Raw genomic sequence first — 25,040 nt, 5'->3', positions numbered from 1 at the left:
CAATAAAACTTAATCTATCAAGAGTAATGGTTATATGTCTGATCCAGGAATATGCATGCAGCCTGTTAAATGAAGGAGCCAGTACACAGTCTATGGGTGTTTGTAAAAGGGTACACAGGTTGCTAGGAATGCCTTTGGTTGATTTATAAACTGGCATTCTGCCCTGCCGTGAGCGTATGGTTCCTGTAGGGCAGAGATTCTGGTACTGGCACCATTAGAGTTGCATTGCTGGAGATCCTGGGCTTCCCACAGTTTGCAAGAGTGGTTTTCCACTCACTGCAGGGTTTCCATACTTTCAGGTCACTGCAGTCAAAAGGCAAGATGAAGGTTGCTTATTTTGTTTCTTTAAAACCTTTTACAGGTAATATCAATATTGTTTATATCAATATTGTTGAGGTTGCTTTTCAATGCTTTTGCATTTTTAAGGAAAAGCTGACCATAGATCACTGAGATGAGTTTGGGAGTGAGCCCCCAGGGATCCACAGCCGGCTTTTCTCTAAAAATGCAAAAGCAATATTGGTATAAGAAATATCCCTTGCCTTTTGAGTGGGGACAGGCAGCCGCGAGTGTGATCGTGGCTGTGCAGCAGACAGTGGGGCTCCTCTTCACATTTTAACAAGGAAACATGAGGAGACCCCACTGCAAAGGGACTGCGGGGCTAGGAGTGCTTCAGAAGGCATTCCATGCATAATGGGCCTTTGTCTGGCTTCAGCTGGTTTCTCAACAGCAGTCATTCTAGCCAAAACCTGATCTGGCCTTAGTTACACATAATTGATAACATTCTTCTAGCCTATTGCACCACACTAGAACCTGCTAAAATTAACACATAAAGCCTATTGAGTATAGTTATGACTGTGAGCCGCCTCGAGCCCTTCGGGGGGAAGGCAGCCTATCAAATCAAATAAACAAACAAACAAATATAAAATTATAAATAAAAATAAATATTTATAAAAATAAATAAATATTTATAATAAATAAATAAATATACTAACTGCCAGTTTGCTGGTCCAAGGTGCTTGTTATGATCTTTAAAGCCCTAAAGTGCTTATGCCCACAGTATTTGAAGTAGAATGTCCTCCCACATCAATTGCCGGAGCTTTAAGATGATTCATTAAGCAACAAATGAGGTCACTCTACATGAACCTCCCTTGTGAGGTTGGCAGAGAGATGGGCTATCTAGCAGTTGCCCCAAACTGTAGGACTACTTCCAGCCAGAACTTAATACAATCTCTGAAAATACATAAAAACATTCTCGCTCTGGCAAGCTTTTGATGAAAAAGAAGAGCTGGGTTTTGTCCCTTATTATTCTCTACCTTAAGAAGTGTCAAAATCATCTTTTCTTCCTCTCCCCACATCAGGCTCCTTGTGAGGGAGGTGGGGCTTGAGAGAATTCTGAGATAACTGAGACTTGGCCAAGGTCACCCAGCAGGCTTCATGTGGAAGAGTGGGAAATCAAACCCAGTTCTCCAGATTAGAGTCCACTACTCAAAACCACTACACCATGCTGGCTCTACGCCATGATGTGACTGTTTGCTGATGTCAGTTTCCTCTTTTACTATGTCTGCTGCATTTTCTTCCCAACATTCAAAAAGCTCAGGACAGCATATATTGTTCTCTTTCTTCCATTTTAATTTCACAACAACCCTATGAGATAGGTTGGATTATTTGTTTTATTTATTTATAATATTTGTACCCCACCTCATACCAGCTGTCTAGGCAGCTTAGGAACTGAGGAAGCGTGACTGGTCCAAGATCACCCAATGAACTCAATGGCAGAATGGAGATTGGAAACCTGCGTTTCCAGCTCCCAGTCCAAATCCTAGGTAGTAACCTTCTTTAGCAACCCCAGCAGCCCAAACTAGTCTGATCTTGCCAGAGCTTGGACATTATCCAAGGTTGGTACATGGATGGGAGACTACTAAGGAAAAATGGGAGTGCTGCTATGCTGAGGGAAGATTGCCGTGAAAACCCATGCAGTCACCATGAGTCAATTATGACTCAACAGTATACTTTACTTTTAGTAGTATTATACCTTTATTTCCTATAGCATTAGCAACCATAATAGAACCCAGTGAAAAATATGTTCGTTTCCTTTCCTTTTGTTACATAAGGTGTTCAACAAACGAGTCCCAGCAAAGCCAGCACAGACTTAATATGTCACAATAACAATCCACAACACATTATACTTCAATCTTATTACATAAGATCAATGTTACATAAATTCAACCTTACCAACTTTGACATGACATGGAAACCCATGTCCTACAGAAGTTTAGGTAAATTACTCTGTTGCATGGCAGACATGCCTCAGGATTTACAGAGGACTACATTATTTTTTCTATTCTGAAAAATCTCTTAGTACTGCACCGGTTCCAGGTCTATTACTAATGAGAAACACTACTGTAAACGCGGGAAAGCCTCCAGACACTGAAAGGGTGGGAAAGTCCATTTTCATACCACAATCATCCTGACAGCACGAACTATATTTCGAATTGCTCGGTCTAAATCACACACACGCACACAGTGAAATGCCACTTCCTTTCCTAGCACCGTTGATAAAACCACAGTCATGAAACTATGTATTTATTAAATACCAGTCAATCTGGGACACAGGTATAGCTTTGCGCAGCAGGAAACTCCTGTGCTCTCAGCACAACAGGATTTATTTACTTCTGCCTATATTCCTGCCCCCCAGACCTACAAGCCGGCACTCCGATTATTTTATTTTATCCCTGCCCCCTCCCCCCGCCCTGTGAATCTGCCTAAGGGCAAAATCACCACCCCCCTCCTCTTTGGCCCCGCCCTTCACAATGGACATTCTTTAGACTACGGACAATCAGGCTATTCTAAATATAGAACTCTCGGCCCTCATCGCCCCGCCCAGCCCACACACTGGTCCTCCCAAAGGAGTGGGACTAGAACCCTTCCACTAACCAATCAGGCAAGCCGGCACAAACGTACGGCTTCAACACAAGACATTTGCGCAGAATAAGGCGGGTATTTATGAGGGCTCCGTCAGGCCTTGAAGACCAATGGTGGCTGGGGCCATGCCGGTAGGGCCAATGAACGAAGGATAGTCGCTGTGGCAGCCAATGGCGTGCCCGATCGGAGAGGCGCTGCAACAGCTCCTGCTGCCGCCAGGGGAGGGGGGGTGGAGGCGACCCCGGGTCTGGCAGGGGAGGGGGGGATTGGGCCTGGCTGGGCCCAGCCGGAGCCTCCTGCCGCCTGGAGCGACCGAGCGGGGAGAGCGCCCCCTCCCCGCGGGCCCAGCCCAAGCCCGGCCCCGCCTGGCCATGGGCAACGCGGCCACGGCCAAGAAGGGCGGCGAGATCGAGAGCGGTGAGTGTGGGGCAGGAGAAGCCAAAAGCCGGCTCTGGAAGGCGGTGGGAGCTGCTGGGAGGAAGCGCGGCCGGAGCGTCCTCCCTGGAAGGGAAGAGCCGGCTTGGGGCACCTGGGAAGAAGGAAGTGGGGTGGAGGGCGCCGGGCCCGGCCGGACCAGGGGCCACTGAGCGGGAAGTGTTTGGGGTCTGAGGAACAGTGAGGCTGGCAGGCGGGCGGGCGGAGCGTTGCTTGCGAAGTCTGGGAAGCCGCACTCGGAGGCTCTTTGCTCCGCTCCCCATCTGTGCTTCACCCTATTGGGGTTCTTGGCCAGGCCCCCTTTTTGTAAATCTGTTCTCCTTTCAGTAGGGAATGGCAGTTTGGGCTGGCAGAGACAGCCCGGACCGGGGTGGGGTGGGGGGGGGGAGACTGCTGGCCCGCACGAACCTTTACGGGCAGAACCTATGTTTTTGTGCCTTCCTCCGACCATTTCTTCCAGGTGCCACATGGAACCACCCTACTAAGTTTTGCGTTATAGTCTGTTAATGTTGCCTTACTCTGTCTAGGGCTTTTCCTTTTGATGTTTTGCCTGATTGTGTCTTTTAACTGGGACATTTGCTTGCAGCTTGTCTCCTGTGTGCTCCAGATTTTTTTTCTTTTTTGCTATCTGCCTTTTTTTCTTCAGGCAGTGTATTTAGTCCATCTCAAATGGCTCCATCTGCATTTAAAACATGTCTGCAGTGTTTGTATTAATCATCTCTATCTGGTATCTCTCTTGATCAGATGTGTTTCAAATGTTTAAACCCAGCAATTTCTCTTTTATGTTATCTTCAACTTTTATGCAAGGTTATTTAGTTTGCTGTTTCAGATACAGAATATACACTAATACTAACATTTTTTGCTGTTACTTTTAGGCAGGCTTGACAGGTTCGTGTTCATAGACATCTGGCCCTGTTAAGCACAAATGAAGGCAACTTAATTCAGGAGAGACAGACGGATGTATCCCCAACTCACCCCTAAGGAAAGCTGCAGAATGGAGCTGGTCAGGCAGGAAGGAAGGTGGCCATCCAACGGAGATACTAGAAACAGAGCAGAAAGTGTTACACATAGCTTACTGAAATGTGGAGGCAGAAATTTCTGCTTGGACTGCCTTGTTGGAAGTGAAAGGGAGGATCTCATAGTCATCAACAGACTTTTGCAGGACAGCCAGATTGCTAATGTCGGAAAAGAACTTGATGAGAAACACTGAAAACGTTTACCCCTCTCTTTCACCTTGGAGAACTTGTGGCATGCTCTGGCATCCTTCCATCACATAATTTATTGCCCATTTCAAACAATGGGGGTTTGTTCTTAATCCTTAGGCCTGGTTAGCCTTGGTTTATTATCTATCACCTTTCATCTGAGTAATGGGTGTGTAAAGATTGACTTCTGATAGGTGATTCAGGCTGCCCTTCTTTAGTATGAGTGCACATGCCCTTCAGTAAGTTTGACTTGACTGTTTCTAAAAGTGGGAAACAGAAGAAAAATGTGTACACTGTAGAGCAGGAAGCCTGCGACAGTGCAATTCAGTCTATGTCTTCTGTATATCAACTCTGTGCTTTCTATGTATCATAATGCCCCGAGCAAAGGGAAGATGGGGGGGGGGATTACACGTGTATGTGTGTCAACATTGCAAAGCAAAATCTATTGCTCACCACATACCTTCTGATGGAATAAGGAGACCCCTGGCTGTGCTCTCCGCTTCCAGTGTACATGGACTAGTCCTTTCTTCAGCATACCATCCCTTCCACAAACCAGGAAGCAACCCTTCTTGTATCTGACTGGGTTATCGTCCTTACCTTCTGTTAGTATCCGTTTGTACTACAATCAGAATCACCATGTGATTTGGACCACTCAGACTGAGGTACCCCTTTCTCAAGGGAATCCTGTCTGAAAAGGCCTGGCACAAATAGCTAGCTAGCAGACTTATCCGTGGGTTGTGTTTTAATGTTCCCTGTGCAGAAGCAAATGGCCAGGACTTATTCAAAATGTTATCCTTCTCTTTTAAGGTACTTGTAATACCTATGGTCAAGGTTTTGGAATACCTAGCTATCTTTAATATGTTTATTGTTCCATCCAGTACTTATTTAATTGCCAGAGCTCTTAAGAATGTCCAGGAACTTAGAAATGTTTTACTCCTATGGAGATAAGCCTTTTTAAAAACTTCTTGGGCATCATACTCCTGACTCATGATTGCTTTAACAACTTCAAAGCAAGATAGTTGTAGCCTAGGGTTTAAATTCTGTATTCTAATAAAGTATATGAGTCAATAATTTAAACAGTTGTGATTGGGGGGGCGTTACCCATTATTTGCTTTTTTGTGGAATTGGTGGCAATCTAGCGTTTGGAAGCATAGGGAAGTGAGGGGCTGAATGGACATATAGTTGAAAATGGCAAGGGATAGACAGACAGTTAGGACACTGACTTAGGATGGAGATGCCATATCCACATATGCAAGACTCTGAGCAGACAGTTCTAAATACTTTAACTGTGAGAACCTGAAGTTCAGCTGTATTTTTAAAAGTTGATTTGTTTTCAGGTACCCAAACTGCAATAGATTCTGTGCAAATATTTGTTTGTCTGAAACATGAGCATTCCTGCTCTTCTTAGGTACAGGCCTTGTTAGCACAGAACATGGAAAGAGAAGCACAGACACTTTTCCTTTAATGTTCTGTTGTTTAAATTTGGTATAACATTCAAAGCAACATTTCCTACCTGTCGTAACCAAAGATATTTTCTCAGATAGTAGCTATGCAACGTTAACAAAGGTATTGCCTCAAGCATTAAAGAAGTCAATGAATATTCAAAAGTATGCAGATTTGAAAAGGCTAAGTGATGGTGTGGGCATCACTGTCAATGGTTCAGTTGCAGATCTGTCAAGATATGCTAGTGTCTGCAGCTCTCCTCATGTATACACCAGCTTTGCAGATTAAATCCTCTTTGTTCCTTCAGGCCTACCTGAGCATCATGAGTAGAAGAAATAGTATCAGAACTGTATCACTATTGTAGAGCCTTTGCAAATATGCCATCTGATTGACAGAGAATCTGCTGAACATCAAACCCCCTCCCCCAAGCTTTGGCAAGTTTAATAAGAACAAAAAAGCACCACTTTAATTAAACAGAGATAATATATGTGAAGCTGTTCAAGTATTGGGGTAAAGCATAATTTCAATACTATGATGAAATGGGTCATCAAGGTACCTATAGCTTGGCTGCCAGGCTGTTCTGTGTAAAATGCCAAGTGTGGACTCTCCTGGAAAATAGATTTGAAAGGTAAGCTGTGTTCCTGTTCTGTTAAACACAAAAGGTAACTAACAATATGTACACTTTTGTGTATGTATGAATGATTGACTTCCTGCATAATTGTTGTGAATCTTTTTCATTGACAGCTATATAGCAGAAACTGGATAAACATCTGTTGGCATGATTAATATTTATAATGTTCTGCCACAGTAGTTGGAGGTCCTTTGTAGCTCTCTAAATGTCTGCTTAAGCAAAACTATTATAACAGCTAATGTTCACACACTAAGAGTTCCATTCTAAGCAAAGTTACACCGTTCTTAGTCTACTGAAGTCTATAGTGCAACTTTAGTTTATGAATATCCTGTTAGTTTCTAACCTAGCCCTGAAAACCATTGCCTGGACAGTTGTGCAGACCGTGGTGACCGGGGCTTCTGATTGGTGTAATGCCCCAGGAGAAGGATGGTGTATGCTATGTGATTTTCTTTTCCAAATTCTCTAAAATAATTCATGTTCTATAACAAAGACATCTGAATCCTGCAGTTTGTATAAATGCACATTTGGTTTCACCTTATTTTCTCCTAGTCCCATGGAAGGGCAAAACATTAAACAGAGTTCTAGGTCTTCATCCTTTGTTCTTGAAGATTTCCCCTTGGCCTTGACACCCCACCCTAGTTTTCATTTGCAGCTTTGGGGCCTAGAAGCCTGATTAAAAAAAAAAGGTAACTGATATTCTCAATACATTCAATTTTGTGCCCAGTAATCAGTTTGTGTTATATTCACAAAGCTCTGCCTGTGAGCAGCACAGTAAAGCCTAGCTAGTTCAATCAACTGCACTAAAGCTTGCAGATGGAAAGCAGCAAATTAAAGTTTAAAGACAAGCTTCTTGTCCCTCTTTCTAGTGTCTTTCTGAACCATCTTGTTTAAAGTTAGATAAAACCTAACCTCAGACAGCTTCCTGTCCTGAGTTTGTTACTCCATAACAGGCTATGTACACGAATGTTAATGTATACATTCAATTGGATTCCTTAATTAAACTTTGTGTATGTACAAGCGCAATTTCAAAAGCCACACACTTTACTATTCATTGCATTGAACCAGACAAAAGGACAGACTGCTAGATGGTAGCACGACAGTCCACATCCTATTGGCAGAGGTAATGAAGCTGATTTATTTCACTCAACAGTTTTTTGAGTATAGCTTTAAGGTACAGCTTGTTCGTGATGTTACCCTTCAGTATAAAGCTTGAGGGGTTCAGATTCTCTCCCAGTTTCAGTGTGCATCCAGGCATTTTATTGCAACTTTTCCTAAGGAGATTATAGTTTTAGAGAAAAATGAGAATATATCGAGTTCCTAGAAGAAGACAAACATTTATAACGTATATGGAGCAGCAAAACAGAATTTTATTGAAATGGGACTAGTATTGGAAACAAACTATGACTGTTAAGTAAAAGACCCTCTCAGAAGATGTGCAGAAGAAAGTAGCCTTAAGAGAAATAAACCACCACCACATTTGACAAGCATGTGAAATAGAATTTCTCTTCCTCGCCATTCAACTATTTTTCCAAGACTGTGAGCAGGACTTAGAGTTCTAGCTGTTCTCCTGACCAGTAGGCTTCAGTAATTACATAACAATCAGTCTTCAAGAAAAAACGTGATTGGCTCCCACATGTTATAGGGTCTCCAGCTGATAAGATAGGCACATAAAGGTAGAAAATAAAAACTTTGAGTACTCTTAAATACCAGGATGAAATAGGTAATTAGATTTTTGGTAAGTGTGGAAATCTCAAGGGATTTACTGGGCTTGAAGGTGTGTTCAAGACTTCAAAAGTATTCTGTCCTGCAGTTGAAGCTGACATAATACAGATGATTTTACCCCCGAGTACTGTAAGGTAAGCTTATGGGGAATGGGAATGTTCCTTTGGGAAACAAGCCTCTGGGCACCTTCACAAACTAAACTTGTAAATGGATCAAACGTTTAGCCATGTCACATAAACAAAGCTACACATCTGTTTCATTACAGGTTCATAGATGGTACATGTTCTAGGGATAATTACAATTCTCTGGTAGGTGCACAAAGTACAGATTAATATAATGGTAAATTATTTGATCTATATTTGTTGCTTGAAGGAGAGTTCTATAGACTTCTGTAGGCAAGATCAGGCTCTTCCTACAGCTGTGATATCCTTCAGGCTTTTAAAGCCTCATCTATTAAATGTTATCTCAAGCAAATCTAGTTATTTTATTTGAATCATTTATTTGCTGCCTCTCTGCTTAAATAGTGGCCCCGAGGAGGTGACAATGTTTGTTATGACACTGCATCCTCCTAGCAGATTGTTCAAGCTTGAGGCCTATTCTGCCTGCGATATGCTTGAGCAGGGACAGTGACTAATAATCCTGCTGGTTTGGTTAGTCAAAAGTCACAGGCTTATTGCGACAGGTGCTGCTCAGAACAACTTTTTAAATGCGCTTCCTAACTTGGAGGACAGGTGGCGAAGGGTGATGGAGCAACAAGTACAGTATCTAGTCTTATTCAAATTTTTCTACCCTGGGTACTCTGGGTGACTCATAGCAGCTCACAAGATTTAAAAGCAAAATATTAAAACAGAATGCAAATATTTAAAATCAACAATCAGTAGTATTCAACAAATCTTCACTGAAAAGTTGGTTTTTCAAGTCTCATAGCTTATCAATCTCCATAAGCTAGAAATTCTGAAGAGACTGCCACCACAGAGAAGGCCTGTATTCCGTTTCCCCTTGCCAGTCCTTCAGCAAACAAGGGAACCTTTTCAGATGACTTTAATGCAGATGGGGGAAAACATACTGGAGGAGATGGACTTTCAGTTGATCCAAGCATATGCTGTTTAAAACTAAAAAGATCAAGAAGACCGTAAACAGATAATCCCTACAAATATTTGAACATGGGTATAATGTATTCTTTATGGCCAGCATCAACTGAAAGGGTTTGGTTGCTGTATTTGTGTTGAGTTTTTGAGCGTTCTTCAAAGGCTGTCCCAGATACAGTTCGTTATAGTGAAGTCTTGGAATTACAAAATCATAGAGACCATATCCTTGTTTTTCCCAAAACAGTCATAGTTGAAAAATAAACAATCTGATCACCTGACCTTCAAACAGGAAACCTAGTTCCTTTATATAAGCCAAAATAAAAGCCAAGTGTGTGCTGGAGAGTGGTCATGTGTGAACAAACCACACCCTCTCAGTTGGCAGGATTTCCACTGAGCCTAGGAACTGATGCACTGTTTTAGCATTTCTTAAGACTGACACAGGTGGACTCCTAGTTTGCTATTGTCTTATTTCTTCCAGTATCTGTCTGAAAATCTCTGGTGTGCTGTGTTTATCGCTTTGCCTCTTAAGAGTCTCTCTCCTACAGCACTGACGAGTGGTGTTTGTTACAGATTGACCCTTCTGGGGAACCATAGGCCAAGTGCAGAGGAGGCCACATTCTAGACTGGCAAGATGGAGGCTGGAGGTGAGGGGAGTAACAGGCTGGGTGGTTTTCAAAAAAGGGTCTGGGGGGAACACAGCAGGCTTGAAGCTTCCAACCAGTCCTTTGATAATTTGGGGGAAGGGGTGGGATTTGGGGGTTTCTTTATTGAAGGTAGGCCAGATCTTTACTGCAGGGAAGGGAGGGAAATATCTATCCTTTCCACTCTAATTTGAGGGCTTCAGCGTGGGCCCAAGCAAGGCATTTAGGAAGCAGAAGATTCACCTTAAGGTACTAGCTACCATCTGATTGCTGAAGATTGAGAATTTAAGAAAAGGTAGACCTTTTATTATAAATGCTGTTCAGTTCACTTTAGCATACGCTGTAAGGGTACTACTACTTACCTAGATTTGCACGGTTAGGGATTTAGGTCTACTTTTAAAAAAGAGGTGTATAAGGCCCTGAAACTACAACAACAAATGGTGAGTCTGAAGGCTGAATTCAAAATTGGAATGTAGCTAATGACTAAAGGAATGTGAATTTGTATTTTGACTTTCTGTTGTGTGATATCAAAAAATACTATTTTTTAAAGGTGGCAAGCTGATATTTCTGGAGTTGACTGACTAATCTGTTTCAAAAGATATGGTGTGATAGGGTTGCTGTTGTCATGTCACAAAGTAGGAGATATGTTGGTGTTACTAGGCTACTGAGAGGCATGTCCTTTGTAGGAGTGAGAACTGAAATCTTGTGTTTTTAGTGTTAAACATAAAATGTCTTAATCTAGAGCAGGGATTCTAGCTCTCACAGCATAACTCTCACTGACACCTTTCAGCGTAGCTCTCACTGACACCTTTCCTAATACCCACCATGTGTTTTTAAAAAGCGAACTTCTGATTGGCCATTGGATATCTAATTGGCTGTGCAAATTAAAATAATATTTTGTTGGTAGCTACTACTTGTTGATTTTATTCTCGCTCTCACTACTCTTTTCCTGTGTACGTTTTTAAAATTACGTTTCTTAGCCCTTGCACTTTGACTTCCTTTGTGTGTGGCTCGATTTCCCATGGTAGCCATTTTGTGGTTGCACCCACTATCTTGTGTCAGAATTCCAAAAGTGCCCATAGCATCAAAAAGGTTGGATCTCAGTCTAGAAAAAGAGGCAGAAAACATGTTAAGAACTTGCTTCTTTGAAGTAGTGGGCTATGGAGTTTGAACTTTCTCTGAGAGGGCAATATTAAATAAGATGCTGAAAGAAAGGAAGTGTTTTGAATTGTTAACCGATTGGAATGGAATATTTTAAAAAGCATGGCATGAATGAAAATAGAACATGGACGGATCGGTCAAGGTGCAAGAAGTGAAAATGAGAAAAATGTTTTATTTTGTTCCAGGAAGTTTTGCTGTAAGATGTGGTTGCTTTATTTTTCATTTGTGCAATTAACATATTAATTTTCATAGTCTGATTCTGGGATGTATTTTCAATAAGAATGAGCAGGGATTGTGAAGGTGGAAAATGTGTAGACAATGGGGACACCTATGAGAACTGGAGTGGTTGTGTCATATCACTTCTTACTACATTAAGGCTATGTTGGTGATTATTTCTTGGTAGTGATGATTAGGAGAGAAACAAAAATCATGTAGGCAAGTTTCTGCAACTGGTTTAGCAACAGAGGGTATACTAAGTGTTCTCAAGTGGGATGGATGCCTAACTTTTGAGTTTTGTTTACAGGCAATTGATGAGACTGTAAAAAAACTTTATAATGCTAGAGCTGTGGTAATATGCTCCTGTAATGTTTCTGTTTTCTGACAATGTAATACTAGAATAAACACAAGGTTAGTAGAAATACTACGGTCTTTAACAACTGTAAACACAGTCCATCAAAAAAGCAAATGAATTATTTGGGGATGGGCTGTAGCTCAATGACAGAGCATCTGTTTAGCATGCAGAAGGCTCCAGGTTCTACTCCCAGTATCTCCAGTGGGAAGAAAAGGTCCCTGGTGATGTGAAAGGCCTGTTTCTGAGACTCAGGAGAGTTGCCGTCACTCTGAGTAGACAATACTAAACTTGATGAACTGATGTATAAGGCAAGTTTATATTTTCAAATACTCAAAAGTATTGTGGTAAGTATTTGGGTACTTGCAAAATGCTGAAGAACTGCAGCGGACTATGTGTGATCCGCTTATGCAACTTTTTCATGTGATTCACTGTCTTCATTTATTTCATTTCATTTATTGGTTTATATGCCATCCTTCCTTTCACAGAATCACGGTGGCTTCCAACATTTAAATGAAAAATACTGAACCAGTTTAAAACAAATCTGCATCCATATATCAGACAGTTCTAAAACCCAATAGTGATTAAATTGCAATAAAACCAGGATACAGGAAGGAAGGAAAAAGGTGGAAAAGGAAAGAGGGAAGTCAACATAGACCCATTCTGCACAGACCAAGAAACACGGGTTTGGGACACTATGTAACTCGTTTTGCGGGGGACAAGACTCCACAAAGGTCCTGCCCCCAAAACAAATCTGCCCTGTTTTATTTTGCCAAACACAGTTTTTTTTGAAAATATCTAAACCAGCAATACTTTTGAAAAATCCTGGGTTGGAGCTGCTCCCGAGTGAACAGCCAGGCAGGAGGCACTTTATTTCTCTCCTTTCCACCCTGTCCTCCACAGTGAGGGTGAAGCCCTCCATTGCTCAACCATTGCAGGGAGTCCCGCATTTAAAAAAGGTTTTTTTTACAGCTTGCAGCTGCATAGCTACACAGGTTCAGCCAATCATATCACGGGACATTGGTATGGCTGTGGAAGTTCATTTCAGCTTGTATGCGTAGCTACGCATGAGTTGCAGGACACTTAAAACAAGAGAAGCATTTCTGTGCGAAGGCACAACAGCAACCCACATTGTTTCTGTAGCCTCCAATTGCTGCCTGCACGGAATGCATGTGAACAGGAAAACAGGAAGATGTGTTCCTTTATCACGACTGGAACCTGTTATACATTTGCTGTGTGGAAGGGGTCATAGTAAAACCTTAGATGCCTCAGCCATAAGCCTGGTAGAATAGCTCTTACAGGCCCTGTAGAACTGTACCAGGTCGTGCAGGGCCCAGGTATCACTTGACAGAGCATTCCACAAGGTTGGGGCCATGGCTGAAAAAGCCCTGGCCCTGGTTGAGGCAAGCTGGACAATATTTGGGCCAGGGATCACATGTAGATTTTCATCTGCTGACCATAGTGATCTTTGGAGGACATACTGGGATAGCTTGCTTCCAAGTGTAGATTTTCTGGGACCTGCTTCAAATTAAGCAGGTCATTAGCTTAGCTAATTGTATATGTGTCTTCTGTTCGCTGATGTATGAACAGTGTGGTATGTGAAGCTTTATGTGCTCTGCAGCCCTCTTCCTCCTTATGCCTCTTTTTATCAAGATTGGCAGCTGATAGCTATACATTATTTAACTTCAGTGCCCTCCTAACAGATAGTGAAGACCTTAGAAGCCCTGGAAAGCGTTTTCTGTATTTAATGGAAGAGATCAGAGGACATTTGGCTGCAAGAAAGAGTTTGAAGAGAGATGTGTAGCTCTTAAGCCATAGTTTGGTATCATTCTGTGTGGTCCAGCCACCAGATGGGGATATTACACATACATTGGAAGTACTTGTGCTCCTGAAGATTTTTTTACTAGTTTTAAAATGTCTTACTGGAGGGTCCCTTGTTACCAGTAAATGAGGAAATGCAAGGGGTGTATATGTCTTTCCTGTCATTTGTTAAGTTGTTCTTTGCTCATTTATAAAGGATTTATATAGGTGTTTTTTTTTGGGGGGGGGGAATTATGTAAATAAATATATGTATTTATATATACTGTTTATTTCTGTACTAACCATGGATGACCTCTGAGGTTACACCTGTATTTGAAAATGTGCAGCACTGTTAATATTGGAGTTGTAGTATGAGCTAGTATGAGCTACAGTGATGGAGAACATTTATAATGGGGCAAATGTCACCTTTGAAAACTCTCAGTGTGTGGATGTACCTTTATAGAAATGGCAACAAATGGTCCAGTGTTGTCTAGAAGAGATATTTTCAGACAATGGAGCAATTGTAATAGATTTCATGCTAAAGTTCTGTAATTTGATCAAATCAAACCTTTTTTGGGCATTATTTATTTATTACATTACTTTTATACCCCACCATTTTCTGGAAGACTTAATACAGATTAGCAGTAATCACAGAGCAAAACCATCATGGTTGCGACTTAATGACATAGCACAGGCACCTAGCCACCATTTCAGAGATAGTGGAAGAATCATTGTTGAAAAGATAATATTTTTTTGTGTGGATCTGATAGACTTTTATTAGTGAGTAGAGGGGTCAGCAAGTTGGACCTGATTGTCTTATAATTTGGACAATAAAGAAGCATATGAATTACACATTCAGTCTGCTTTGTGCTGCAGTCACAGATTCTGTCCTGGTAGGGAATTTTTAGACGTCTTCCTGTTGTTACAGCTGAAGGAAGTGCATTGCACCTTGCCAAAGAGAGAGCTCTTCGCTGGTTGGGTAAGGTTAATTGATTCAAGTATTTGGCCTCCCTAGATATGTTAAAGGGAATTCCTTTAAAAATGGGAGAGCAGGACTTAATTCTGCACTGCTGGGATACTGAAATTCCTGATCAATTAATCTTTGCTTTAAGGAGCAAAAGATTTCATGGGCAGACAGCATAGCTAGTGACTCTAGTGTCAATGTTAATATTTTTTGTTCTACTAAGGTCCACCAGACAGTCTGGACAAGCCGTTTCCATCCTCTGCCCCAGGAAGAAGGGTAGGTTCAAGGTATATTCAAATAGTGTTTTGAAGTTTTGAAGATCTACAAGAGACTGGTATGTTAGGCTTGAGTCCTCAAAGTTAAAACAGAGATGTAGGCAGAACCTAAGTGTAGCAAGCCAAGCTCTGGTCTCTAAAAGGTGTTGACCAGTTACAAGACAAAGGACAGCATAGGACACACAATGTGGCAAACCTGTAACTTATATAGGAAGCAGGAAGTAAATGTACAGTGGAATCTCGGTAATTGCCGGTAATCCGTCCGGCAGCGCTCAGCTAACTCCAAAACCGGTGTAAACCGAGGCTATGCTGTTTGCGCATGCGCTACTCAAGCAGCGTAGCAAATTTACACAAAAAGTGTAAATTTGCGCAAACAGCATAGCTGTAGGCGAACACCGAGGCACCTAGCGACAACCGAGGAAGAAAAACGGCTGGGCGCAACCGATGAACTCCAAAACCGGCGTAAACTGAAGGTGGTGATTACCGAGACTCCACTGTAGTTCAGCTGCTGTTGACTGGACTTGGCAGACAAGTGGCAGACTAGATTTTTCTGTGTCTTACGTTAAGCAGGAGGTCTTTTAGCAGCTGTAATGGGTCTCAGTGGTCTTTAATTCTGCTCTTTCAGTGGAGCTTTGCCATTTCCCACTATAGCCAAGGTATGTTATCAGAGCAATGAAGGGGACTAGCCTGTCATCTGTATGTTTGATCCTTGCCCATCATGACTGATGACTTCAAACTGAGCGGGAATAATTGGGTCCAGGAAATAGCAAATAATCCCCTACAAGAGATGGTCATCACAGTCTCCTTGAAAGAACGAACATTTCTGAAGCTATCTTATACCAAAGCCAATACTGTAGGTTATAAATACTCCTTCTCTCAGTATAAATCCTCCTCCTCTCAGTAATTCACAAACAAAAATATGGGGTTTTTTTTGAAAAGGGAAGGGAATGAGCAATTTAGATTCTTACACAGGATCCCTCACCTCACACACTCAGCTGGGCACAAAGCTGACAAGCACAGTCATAGGAGTCACTCAACAGCTGTTGTGTCAAAGCTGGCCATGCATACCAGAATACTGGGGACTGGATTGAAAGACGTAGCATGGTGGAAGTGCACTGCTGTAGCACACCTGAATTTCCCAGTTAAAACTCTATGTGGAGCTACCTATTGGACAACCTTCGCCACATCACAACTGTTATGGTCAACCATGCCCCTTGTCTCTGATGGGTTCCTTGCTGCCATCTGCTTCTGTTCATCTCAGGGACACTTGTGCTTCATTTCTCCTTAAGCCTGTCACTCAGTGATAAGAGGGATTGAGCAACACGAGGAGCCTTCCCCTCCCTCTTGCTAGAGCACAGCTATGCAGATAGCAGAGGATGCCCTTAACCCCCTCCTCCCAGTGTGAGTCTTGTATTGAAAACACCTGAGGTTGGTCAAGAGCAACGGATGGACACCAAACCTTGTCTACCAAACCTTAGTCAAATGGACACCGCTGTAAAACAAGCCAGGCATTTACTGAATATCATAATGCAGAGTTCTGTAAGCAAGGTGATTGAATGGGGTTGCCATCTCCCTTGTTGCAGCCGGGGTATATTAGCAAATTACAGGATCACAGGTCAAGCTGTCATTATAATTGTCCATAAGAAGAATAACTGTGCTGGTTGAGCTGTCAAGTGATATGTGGTGGTTCAAGAGCCACACTTGAACAAGGGAGGTAGTAGCCCCACCGCAGAGTAGCTAGTTGCACACTGATCACTGCAGGTATTGGTTGTTTTGTAGGTTCAGCCAGTAGTTGGCGATGCACTCTGTCCATCCTGGCCATTATCCCTGTTGGATGGTTGTCTGTCATAGCAAACAGCAAGAAGGTTCCAAACCTTTGCACACGGTGCTCTTGCAGTTCCCTCAGCTTCCCCTTGAAGGTTCCAACATGGTGGGGATATACCATCTAGGGGACATAATGTACCTTGGCCTGCTTTTTACCTGTTCTTTATGGAGAGTTGCATTTGAACTGTTTGGGTTCCACTGAGGTTGCTTCATGGAGCTCTGATTCTAAAGGGCACTAGGCAAGTGTGTGACCAGCAGAACCCAAGGTTAGAGTAGAGTTACCAGCAGTCATCCAGGACTGTGGTGGTGCTCCCTTCTCACACTGAAAGCATGGTTATACAGTGCCAGCATAACTGCAAGGCTAGTCTCCTTCTGAACTGTACATATTCTAGCCAGAGTTGAGGGTGGACTTAAGGCAATGCACAGAGTAGGTGGGTAGGGGAACCATGACATTTTGAGGTCAACTGTCTGCTTATATGTGACTCTGCTTATATATGACCCAGGGTACTTAAATCTGGGGAAGGTTGGCTGACTGGGTCTGAGAATTTCTTAACACCTCCTTGAGAGAGAGGAGATTTTCCCCAACCTAAAAACAGACTATGGTGAATCTACTAGTAAAGAAGCCTACCCTGGAGCCAGGAGATTTTAGTAACTGTAGACCAGTCTCAGATGTTCTGAGCAAAGTAATTAAATGGCTGGTGGCTGGACCACTTTAAGGATTCCTGAATGAAGCTGATTGTTTGCATCTTTTTCAGTTTGATTTCACGTCTGGTTATAGGACTGAAACAGACTTGGTTGACCTGGCAGATTACTAGCACCAGAAGATGAACAGAGGAAGTATGATTCAGTTGATTTCCCTGGATGTCTCAGTGGCTTTTGATACTATCAATCATGAACTTGGACTGAGAGGCACCATTTTGTGGTGGTTCTGGCCCTCCCTAGTGAGCAGGTTTCAGAAAGTGGTGCTGAGAGACTGCTGCTCAACCCTTCATGCTTTTGCCTGTAGGGTCCCACCCAGCTCAACCTTGCCCCAATGCTTTTTTAATATGAAACCACTGAGCAAAGTCATCCAGAGACTTCGGCTGGTTTATCCCCAATATATGGATTACACAGCTGACCCCAGGGAGGCTGTAGAAACCTTGAACTAGGGCCTGGTTGCAGTTTTGGAGTAGATGCAGGCTCATAAATACAGGCTTAATCCAGACAAAATCACTACTGGAGAGCAGAATGCCTGACCAGGAATTTGTCATCCATTCTGGATAGGGTTTCCTTCTTGAAAAAACAAATCTGTAGTTTGGAGGTATGAGTGGCAGCTGTGGTAGTAATATATGCAGTAGGAACTATGCAGAAAATTTAACTGGATGGTTGTAATACTCTGTGGGAAAGGCTATGGGTCATGTTCAGCCCTGAAGTCCTCAATGGAAAGTGAGAAACAATTTAAAGGACCATAGAACAAGCCTAAACAAATTTTATTTCACTCTAGGAGCCAGCTTAAAAATTTAGGCGCCAGACTGATTTTTCAATTTTCACGATTTTGTATAATAATTACCAAGCTTTAAAATTATTGCTGCCTGCTACTGAACCCTTCACAATTTCTCATACTTTTATCCATGCAACATTATGACAAAAGTGGTGTGGTATGTAAATGAATATGGGAGCAACTGTCACCATAAATAAAAAAACCCCTCATAATAATATCATTGCTGAAACTACTAGGCACCACAATGAAATTTCTGGGTGCCTTGGCACCCTAACACCTAGAATTTGTCTTGCCCTGATATAGTGTGATTTCATGTTCTCCTTGAGTGTAATTTAATAAATACATTTGAAGTTCTCTTCTGTGTAGTCAAACAATTGGTCTATCAAGGTTCATGCTGTCTATTCTGATTGGAAATGTTTTTCCAGGATCTTGTAGGTTCTTCATGCCATCTAGCTCCATGGTGGCAAACCATTGGCACTCCAGATGTTATGGACTACAATTCCCATCAGCCCCTGCCAGGATGGCCACCACTGAGCTGATCATTTCAGTTCAAGATGCACGGGACCGTTTGCTTGCAGAGCAAATACTCTACCTCTGAGTCTCAGCCCTTCCCCCATAACATACATAAGCTTGTTTCTGCTTTTGCTATTTTTGTGGCTTCCAGTGCTAAGTATGTTGATAATATTTTGGGGGTCATCAGTAAAAAGAAGACTTGGTTTCTTAATGCTTGACACAAGGGTAATGGTATAAAAGGCCAAAGTAAAGCTAATATGCAGCATCACATTTCCATATTTCAGTCTATTCCAATGTTCAATCAAACTCCAGAATCCATTTCTGAAGTGGCCAACATTTGCTACTGTTTGTGTCAGTTTTATGCTACTGCTAATTATTATTGTCCTGGGACAATGTAGGAAGAGGATTGGTTGGTATTCAGTTCTAAACCTGGCCTATTTGAATACAGAAGGATTCTTCAAGTTTCCATTTGTAGCTTCAGTATATGAACTTCTTGTCTCTACTGCTTTTGTTCTTAAAGTATTCTGAGATGCTTGGAATTGTAGCAAGTCCTATTCCATGAATGAATCTTGCAGTAAGGCTTATCCAGTTTCCTCATGAGTCAGCTTAACTAATATACACTCAGTGTTTTTAAACATATGTGTGCTCACATATGGAAACTCAAACAGGTTACAGAATACACAAATGTAAGTAAATGGAAAAAGACTACTTTCTTGGCTAATCCTGAACCTGTTGCATGGCATGTTCAGAGTCACAGATGAAAAGTTAAGTTAGGGCCAAGAACCCTTTGGCACTTGTATCTCTGGCCATACCAGAGAACCAAATCCAAAGGATCTCCTGTATTACAATAGAAAGAACATTGAAATGTTCCTCAAATATTTACCTGCTCATCTGAAAGTGAAAAAATAAACCTTTATCTGACTCTTAAGTTGATATATACTTCCAGAGAGAGAGATGGTGGCAACCCTGTAAGTACAATTGGCCAAAGTAAGTTCAATATAAAACTAAGCACATTTCCTTATCTAGCTTAGATAATATGAAAACTGGTAGCATTATCTATTAAACTGATACAGGTAGAAAATGTGCAAGGTTGAAATAAGCTTTGAAACTACAGTATTAAACATGGAAAATGTCCTGTCTTTAACATGAACAAAAGAGCTCTCGGCTATATAATTTAACTTCCTTGCTTCTTGGGTGTCATGCCCAGGACAAATTACTTTTATGTTCAAAGTATATGAAGTAGTTCTGTGAAGCTCAGAGAACATACCACCATTTTTTTTTGCAAACCTTGAACATGTGTGATCTGAGAGTTTGATAACTAATAATTTCCTTAAGCACCTGTCCCTACCAGTAATTGCATTATCTGAGACTTTGTAATCAAATGGCTGATTTGTTAATGTTTTGTTCCTTTTGATTGTAATTTCATAGCAGTGTTACAGCCTCTGTGAAGAGGCACACCTCTGTCTGTAAAGTAAAAAACAGTTCTTAATCTCCCCATGTAAAATAGAAGATTGATTCAGAAACATTTTGGCTGGCTGGAGGGAAAGGAAAATAATTAAGTTGGAAGCTGAAGGAAAGGAAGGAAATTTAAAGGGGCAATAGTCCCTGGAGACTCAACACCATTTTGACTCTGCATACAAAAGTCTGGATTATGCCATAAAGCAGATCTGGGGAAAAAGCCGGAGGTCAACAGGGAATACAACAGTTTGCCAACGACTATCTTGTTTCCCCGAATGTAAGACAGTGTCTTATATTAATTTTTGCTCCCAAAGATGCGCTATGTCTTATTTTCAGGGGATGTCTTATTTTCCTGTGTTCTTTTCGTCGGGCATGCTTCCAAACAAAAACTTTGCTACGTCTTACTTTCGGGGGATGCCTTATATTTCACACTTCAGCAAAACCTCTACTATGTCTTATTTTTAGGAGATGTCTTATATTCGGGGAAACAGGGTACATCTGAATTGTCAGTTAAAGCTGAGTGTGTGAATGATAGCAACTCTGGACTAAATGGCTAAAGTGCAAGCCACTCTAGCAGTACCATATAAGGGTATTATGCATTATGTTGGTCTTGATTGCTTCATATTGATTTTGTACAGTCCACTGGTGCTCAGTCCAGTTGACTGGTTCAACCCCTCTAATGTGGACTTCTCTTGTTGAGTAGCAGGATTATCATTTGGTGGAGGAAATTATTGATCACTAGTTCAGAGGCATGGAGAGAAGATTGAATGCCGAGGCAGTGTTATCTTCAAGGATTTATCCTTTGCTTTATCCAAATTCACCTGCCAGCCATTATTTTCTGCCGCTTTAGCTGGTTTCTTGTATTTGAGCATGCTCATTAGGAAAAAAAATGTTTTTTTGCTTTTGTTCTGAACCCACCAGAGATTTGTCTCTGGAGATGATAAAAGCGCTCAAGGGATATAATGAAGCCTCACTTTTCTCATCTTTAACTCTTTCCATGTTTTCTATATGAAAGCTAATTCCTTCTAATCTAATTCTAGGGGTTAAGGGTTCCCCTGTTTTTCGGAGCTAGGAACTCTGGAAGGTGTCTGTTGGTCTACTTCTATCTGAGGTCTGAGAAGGAAATTGGTCATTTCTTCTTCTGCCACACATCATTTCCCCCTGCTTTGACCTGGATAGATTTACTTGGTGTGTGATAAGATTGTAAACCTGGGGTTTTCCAGTGGTTTGCATCCAGAATAAGCTGTGATGATAGTTTAGTGACAGCAGATTTAATTGACATTTGCCCAAAGGATTAGTACAGTGATAGAGAAGAAAGCCATCCTGTTAGGAGTAGGGGAAAAATCTTGTATAATTAACCATTTGTGTGTTCTGAAACTGCAGGCTGACATCTTGAAATCCTAAGCTTTGCCCAGCTATTTTGACTTATTGGGCCAAAATAAGATGGGAGTCTTGTGGCACTTTAAAGACAAACAAAATTTATCCCAACATTTGTGGATCAGATACATTGGAATCTATGTCTGCTAGTCAATGCATTTATATTCACAACAGAAATGTGCATGTGGAGGAGAGGTTACAAAGAGAGGCTAGTGAAAAGAGTGCTTTGTTATTTAGGTGTGACTGGACTCCTGTGTTCGTTTGTTTGGGGTTTTTTTGCTGTTAGACTAATATGGCTACACATCGAGATTTCTCTTGTTGGATCAGTTGCTGGTCCACCTAGTTTTTGCAACAGTCAGATCTAATGTTGAGTAGAGGAGGGGACTGTTCTTTAGTGGTTTGAATGAAATTTGTATGTTGTTCTGGGATTGAGGAAGCTTGGATGCTGCTGAACTCTGCTTTTGGAAATAGCAGAAAACAAATGATGCCTCTTTGATCCCTAGTTAACAGAGTTCACCAAGTTTCCATGCTAAAGTTGGTTCATTTCCTCTGTGCTTCATCCTCTGTGCTTAAGCTATGTGCAATTTCCTTGTGGGTTACTGCATTGCCTGTTAACATAGAAGTGGGCGCCTGTACCTTTAAGGGCTTTGTAGAAACCTGGCACCACGCCCGGGTTCTTCTCTTCTTCCCACTTCAAGGCTGTTCCTTTGGGACTTTTCTTGAAACAACACTGCAAGCTACCCTGCCACCAAGCTGGCTCTCTTTGTCCAGGAGTGCAATCTCATCCTGTAGACCCATAGATTCCTTCATTTCTCACTGTGCAGCTGGTCTGGAATTCAAACACAATGTTGGAGAGATTGATGCTACAGCCCGACTCTGGACCTGCACTGAGAGAAGCCAACACTTGGAAATGATAGTATGGATACCAAACCCAGCAGTTCTCAGAGTTGGTGGGAAGGAGATTCCGACTTTAGCTTCCAGTTCTGGACTCAGCTTTTCCTGTGGGTGCATTTGTTTGGCCGGCTGGTCAGTTATATCTTGCGTTCTTCTGGGGGGATGAAGCAATAGGAGCTTCTTGTAGTGTGTTTGGCTTCTGTATTGCCACTGTGATATCTGATTCCTCTCCTGAAGTTGCATTTTTTTTTTTTTGGTGAGCAGTTCTTTTGAAGGAGATTTCAGCTTTGCGGTTTCCTTCCTCTCTGTTCTTCTCTGTTACATGTGCCTGAATCTAAGAATGGCTCCTCATTCCAAGGTTAAGGACAAAGAACGTATGCATTGCAAGCAAGAGACTCGTATCTATCCCGATAGTCATCAGCAGACTTTGAACTATGTGGTAATGTGAAAATCTCTTTCCTACATTCATAGGATATGGGCTCTTGCGGGCTGCTTAGAAATACTTCTGCAAGTCATCAGCATGGTGACTGACTTGGTGCAAATGAATATTTTGCATTTGAATGCTCTTTGGAAATTTTCGTTTCTGAGTGCTCTCTGTCTCTAACTCCTGGGTTGTACATGGGAAGAAGACTTGAACAAGTGTCTAGTTTGCACTTGTGCCCTTTTGGACCACACCCAGCCTTCTTCTGTCTACAATGCCTGTGGTTTGTCTTGGGGTGCTCTATCGTCATTAGGTTTTCAGAATGTCGTCCCCTTCTGAATTGTCTCTCCGTCTACTGAAGAATTTTTCAGTACTGGCAGATAGGAGGGCTTTCCCTGCCTGACAAGAGATCTTTCTTTGTCCTATGTCAAACTCTGAAGAAAAAAAAAGAGTTTCGGAGAATACGTGACCTATTTTAAGCCTGATTTCATGGCCCTTGCTACTGTTGGTCTGGCTGGCCTCTCTCCCTTGGAGTTAATTCAGTCGTCCTGCTGTTCACTCTCAGGCCAGCTGTGTGAGAGACCAGGCTCCCTGCATTTGTGTCTGAACAGAGAAATAGAATATGGAGTGGACTATCTTGGAGCCTTCCTGGCTATAATGGGGGTTGGAGAGTCGTGGTATGTGCATGGATGCCTGCCCTGCAGAGCTGCGTACCCATTGCTGAAATGACATGAGCACTTGGGTCCAGGGAGGTGGGTTTACTGGAAATCCTCTCCCAGTTAGAAGTCAAGCGCCATCGACTCAAGCCAAATGCCTGTCTCAGTCAGCTGGAGAGGAATGTAAAGAGCCGTGCTGAGGCTTGAACTGTCTGCTGTCTTCCTCTTATGGGATAGGAAAAGTGGTGTGCTTGCCGCTACCTGCTAACATATAGCAATGACTGCATTCCTAGATCCTAACCAGGCTGCCTGACTGTATTTGCTGTAAGACCAAGAACTGGGGCATAGAAAGAACTGGTGATAATATAAAGTAAAGGGAAACATGAACCATGGAGCTGAGGTGACCTGTCGAAACTCCAGCAACAACAACAAAAGGTGTAAGATGTCGGCTTTACAAAAACTGGAGAGTCTGGCAGGACGGCTCTTCTACTGGGGACCACGGATTGATGCAGGGACACCAGACTGCGGGGAGGTGGTGTGTGAGTCGGAGCATACGGTTGCCTGGAATGAACAGAGTGAGTTGACAACCAAGCAGTGTTTCCAGGGCTGTGGGTATTGAGATGCATCTTCCTGTCCCTGTGGGGCTGTCTGAGGCTCTGCCCACTACGTGAACCCGTAAAGGAATGACTTCTACTCTTCTGTTTTTAGTGTCACATACATATATATTTTGGTTATGTATGGAGTGAGATGCAGAAGCAGAGCATTGTGCTTTGTTAACAGAGATTCCCATAAATGGGGGATGCCCTAGTTTGAACAACCATTTTAGACATTCAGACTATGAGTGCTGTCCACCCAACCCCCACTTCTTTGCTAAGGTTTTAAAGTGCAGGTTGTCCTATCAAGTAGCACTGCACTTTTGGATTTATGAATTTTATTTTGTTCCTAGTCTAGTGGTAACAGCCTCAACTGAGCCAACTGAACTTACTGTTCCTCACCAAGATAGTAGAAACGGGTCTCTGCATCATCTTTTTAAGCTTTAACTCTCCAAGTGTATGTTGTATAGAGGAAGAAACGCTCAGGAATGTCAGCCATCCAATTTTTTGGACAGAGTGGGATTTCCCTTTATGGAAGAGGCAGCGGCAGTTGCTTGTAACCCACCCTCCCTTCCAAATATCCCACTTTGTGCCCTGTGTTGTTCATGAGGTCTGGACTCCCTGGAACAAAATTTCAGAGGGGCTCAGTGGGCTGCAGCAAGATGTGGAAGAAGTGAAGACCCACTTGCTGATGTTTGCAGCTGGATGAATGTATGCTGGTTTGCCAGAAATGGGACTAGGCATAGGTCCCAAACTGCATATTATGTGAAATGGTAACTCTGTAGTAATTTCAGATAAGAAAATTCTGCTTCTGGGGGTGGTGACTGGGAACAGAGAAGTGGTCAGGAAGCGGCACTTAATTGTTTCTCCACCCTTATTCCACATTCTGTTCTCTTGAAACAGGACTTCCCTTTCTCAGGGTTTCAAATGCAGCTTTTGTAGCGGCAAACATATTTGAAACTCCACAGGAGC

The 25,040-nt window shown here is 42.2% G+C and overlaps 1 protein-coding gene across 1 annotated transcript in view; it reads left to right on the top strand.

Annotated features, from left to right (window-relative positions):
* The first annotated feature begins 3,077 nt into the window (after positions 1–3,077).
* PRKACA (protein kinase cAMP-activated catalytic subunit alpha) overlaps positions 3,078–25,040 on the top strand; it is an 85,134-nt gene continuing 63,171 nt past the window's right edge. Inside the window, 3 exon segments of the mRNA XM_048487915.1 lie at positions 3,078–3,145; positions 3,147–3,274; positions 3,277–3,339. Of these exon segments, the coding sequence (XP_048343872.1) occupies positions 3,093–3,145; positions 3,147–3,274; positions 3,277–3,339 (244 nt within the window). The 5' untranslated portion in view covers positions 3,078–3,092.

The sequence above is a fragment of the Sphaerodactylus townsendi genome, linkage group LG03, assembly GCF_021028975.2.
Source record: "Sphaerodactylus townsendi isolate TG3544 linkage group LG03, MPM_Stown_v2.3, whole genome shotgun sequence".
In the NCBI taxonomy this organism is placed as follows: Eukaryota; Metazoa; Chordata; class Lepidosauria; order Squamata; family Sphaerodactylidae; genus Sphaerodactylus; species Sphaerodactylus townsendi.
This window is presented reverse-complemented; position numbering and strand designations above follow the sequence as displayed.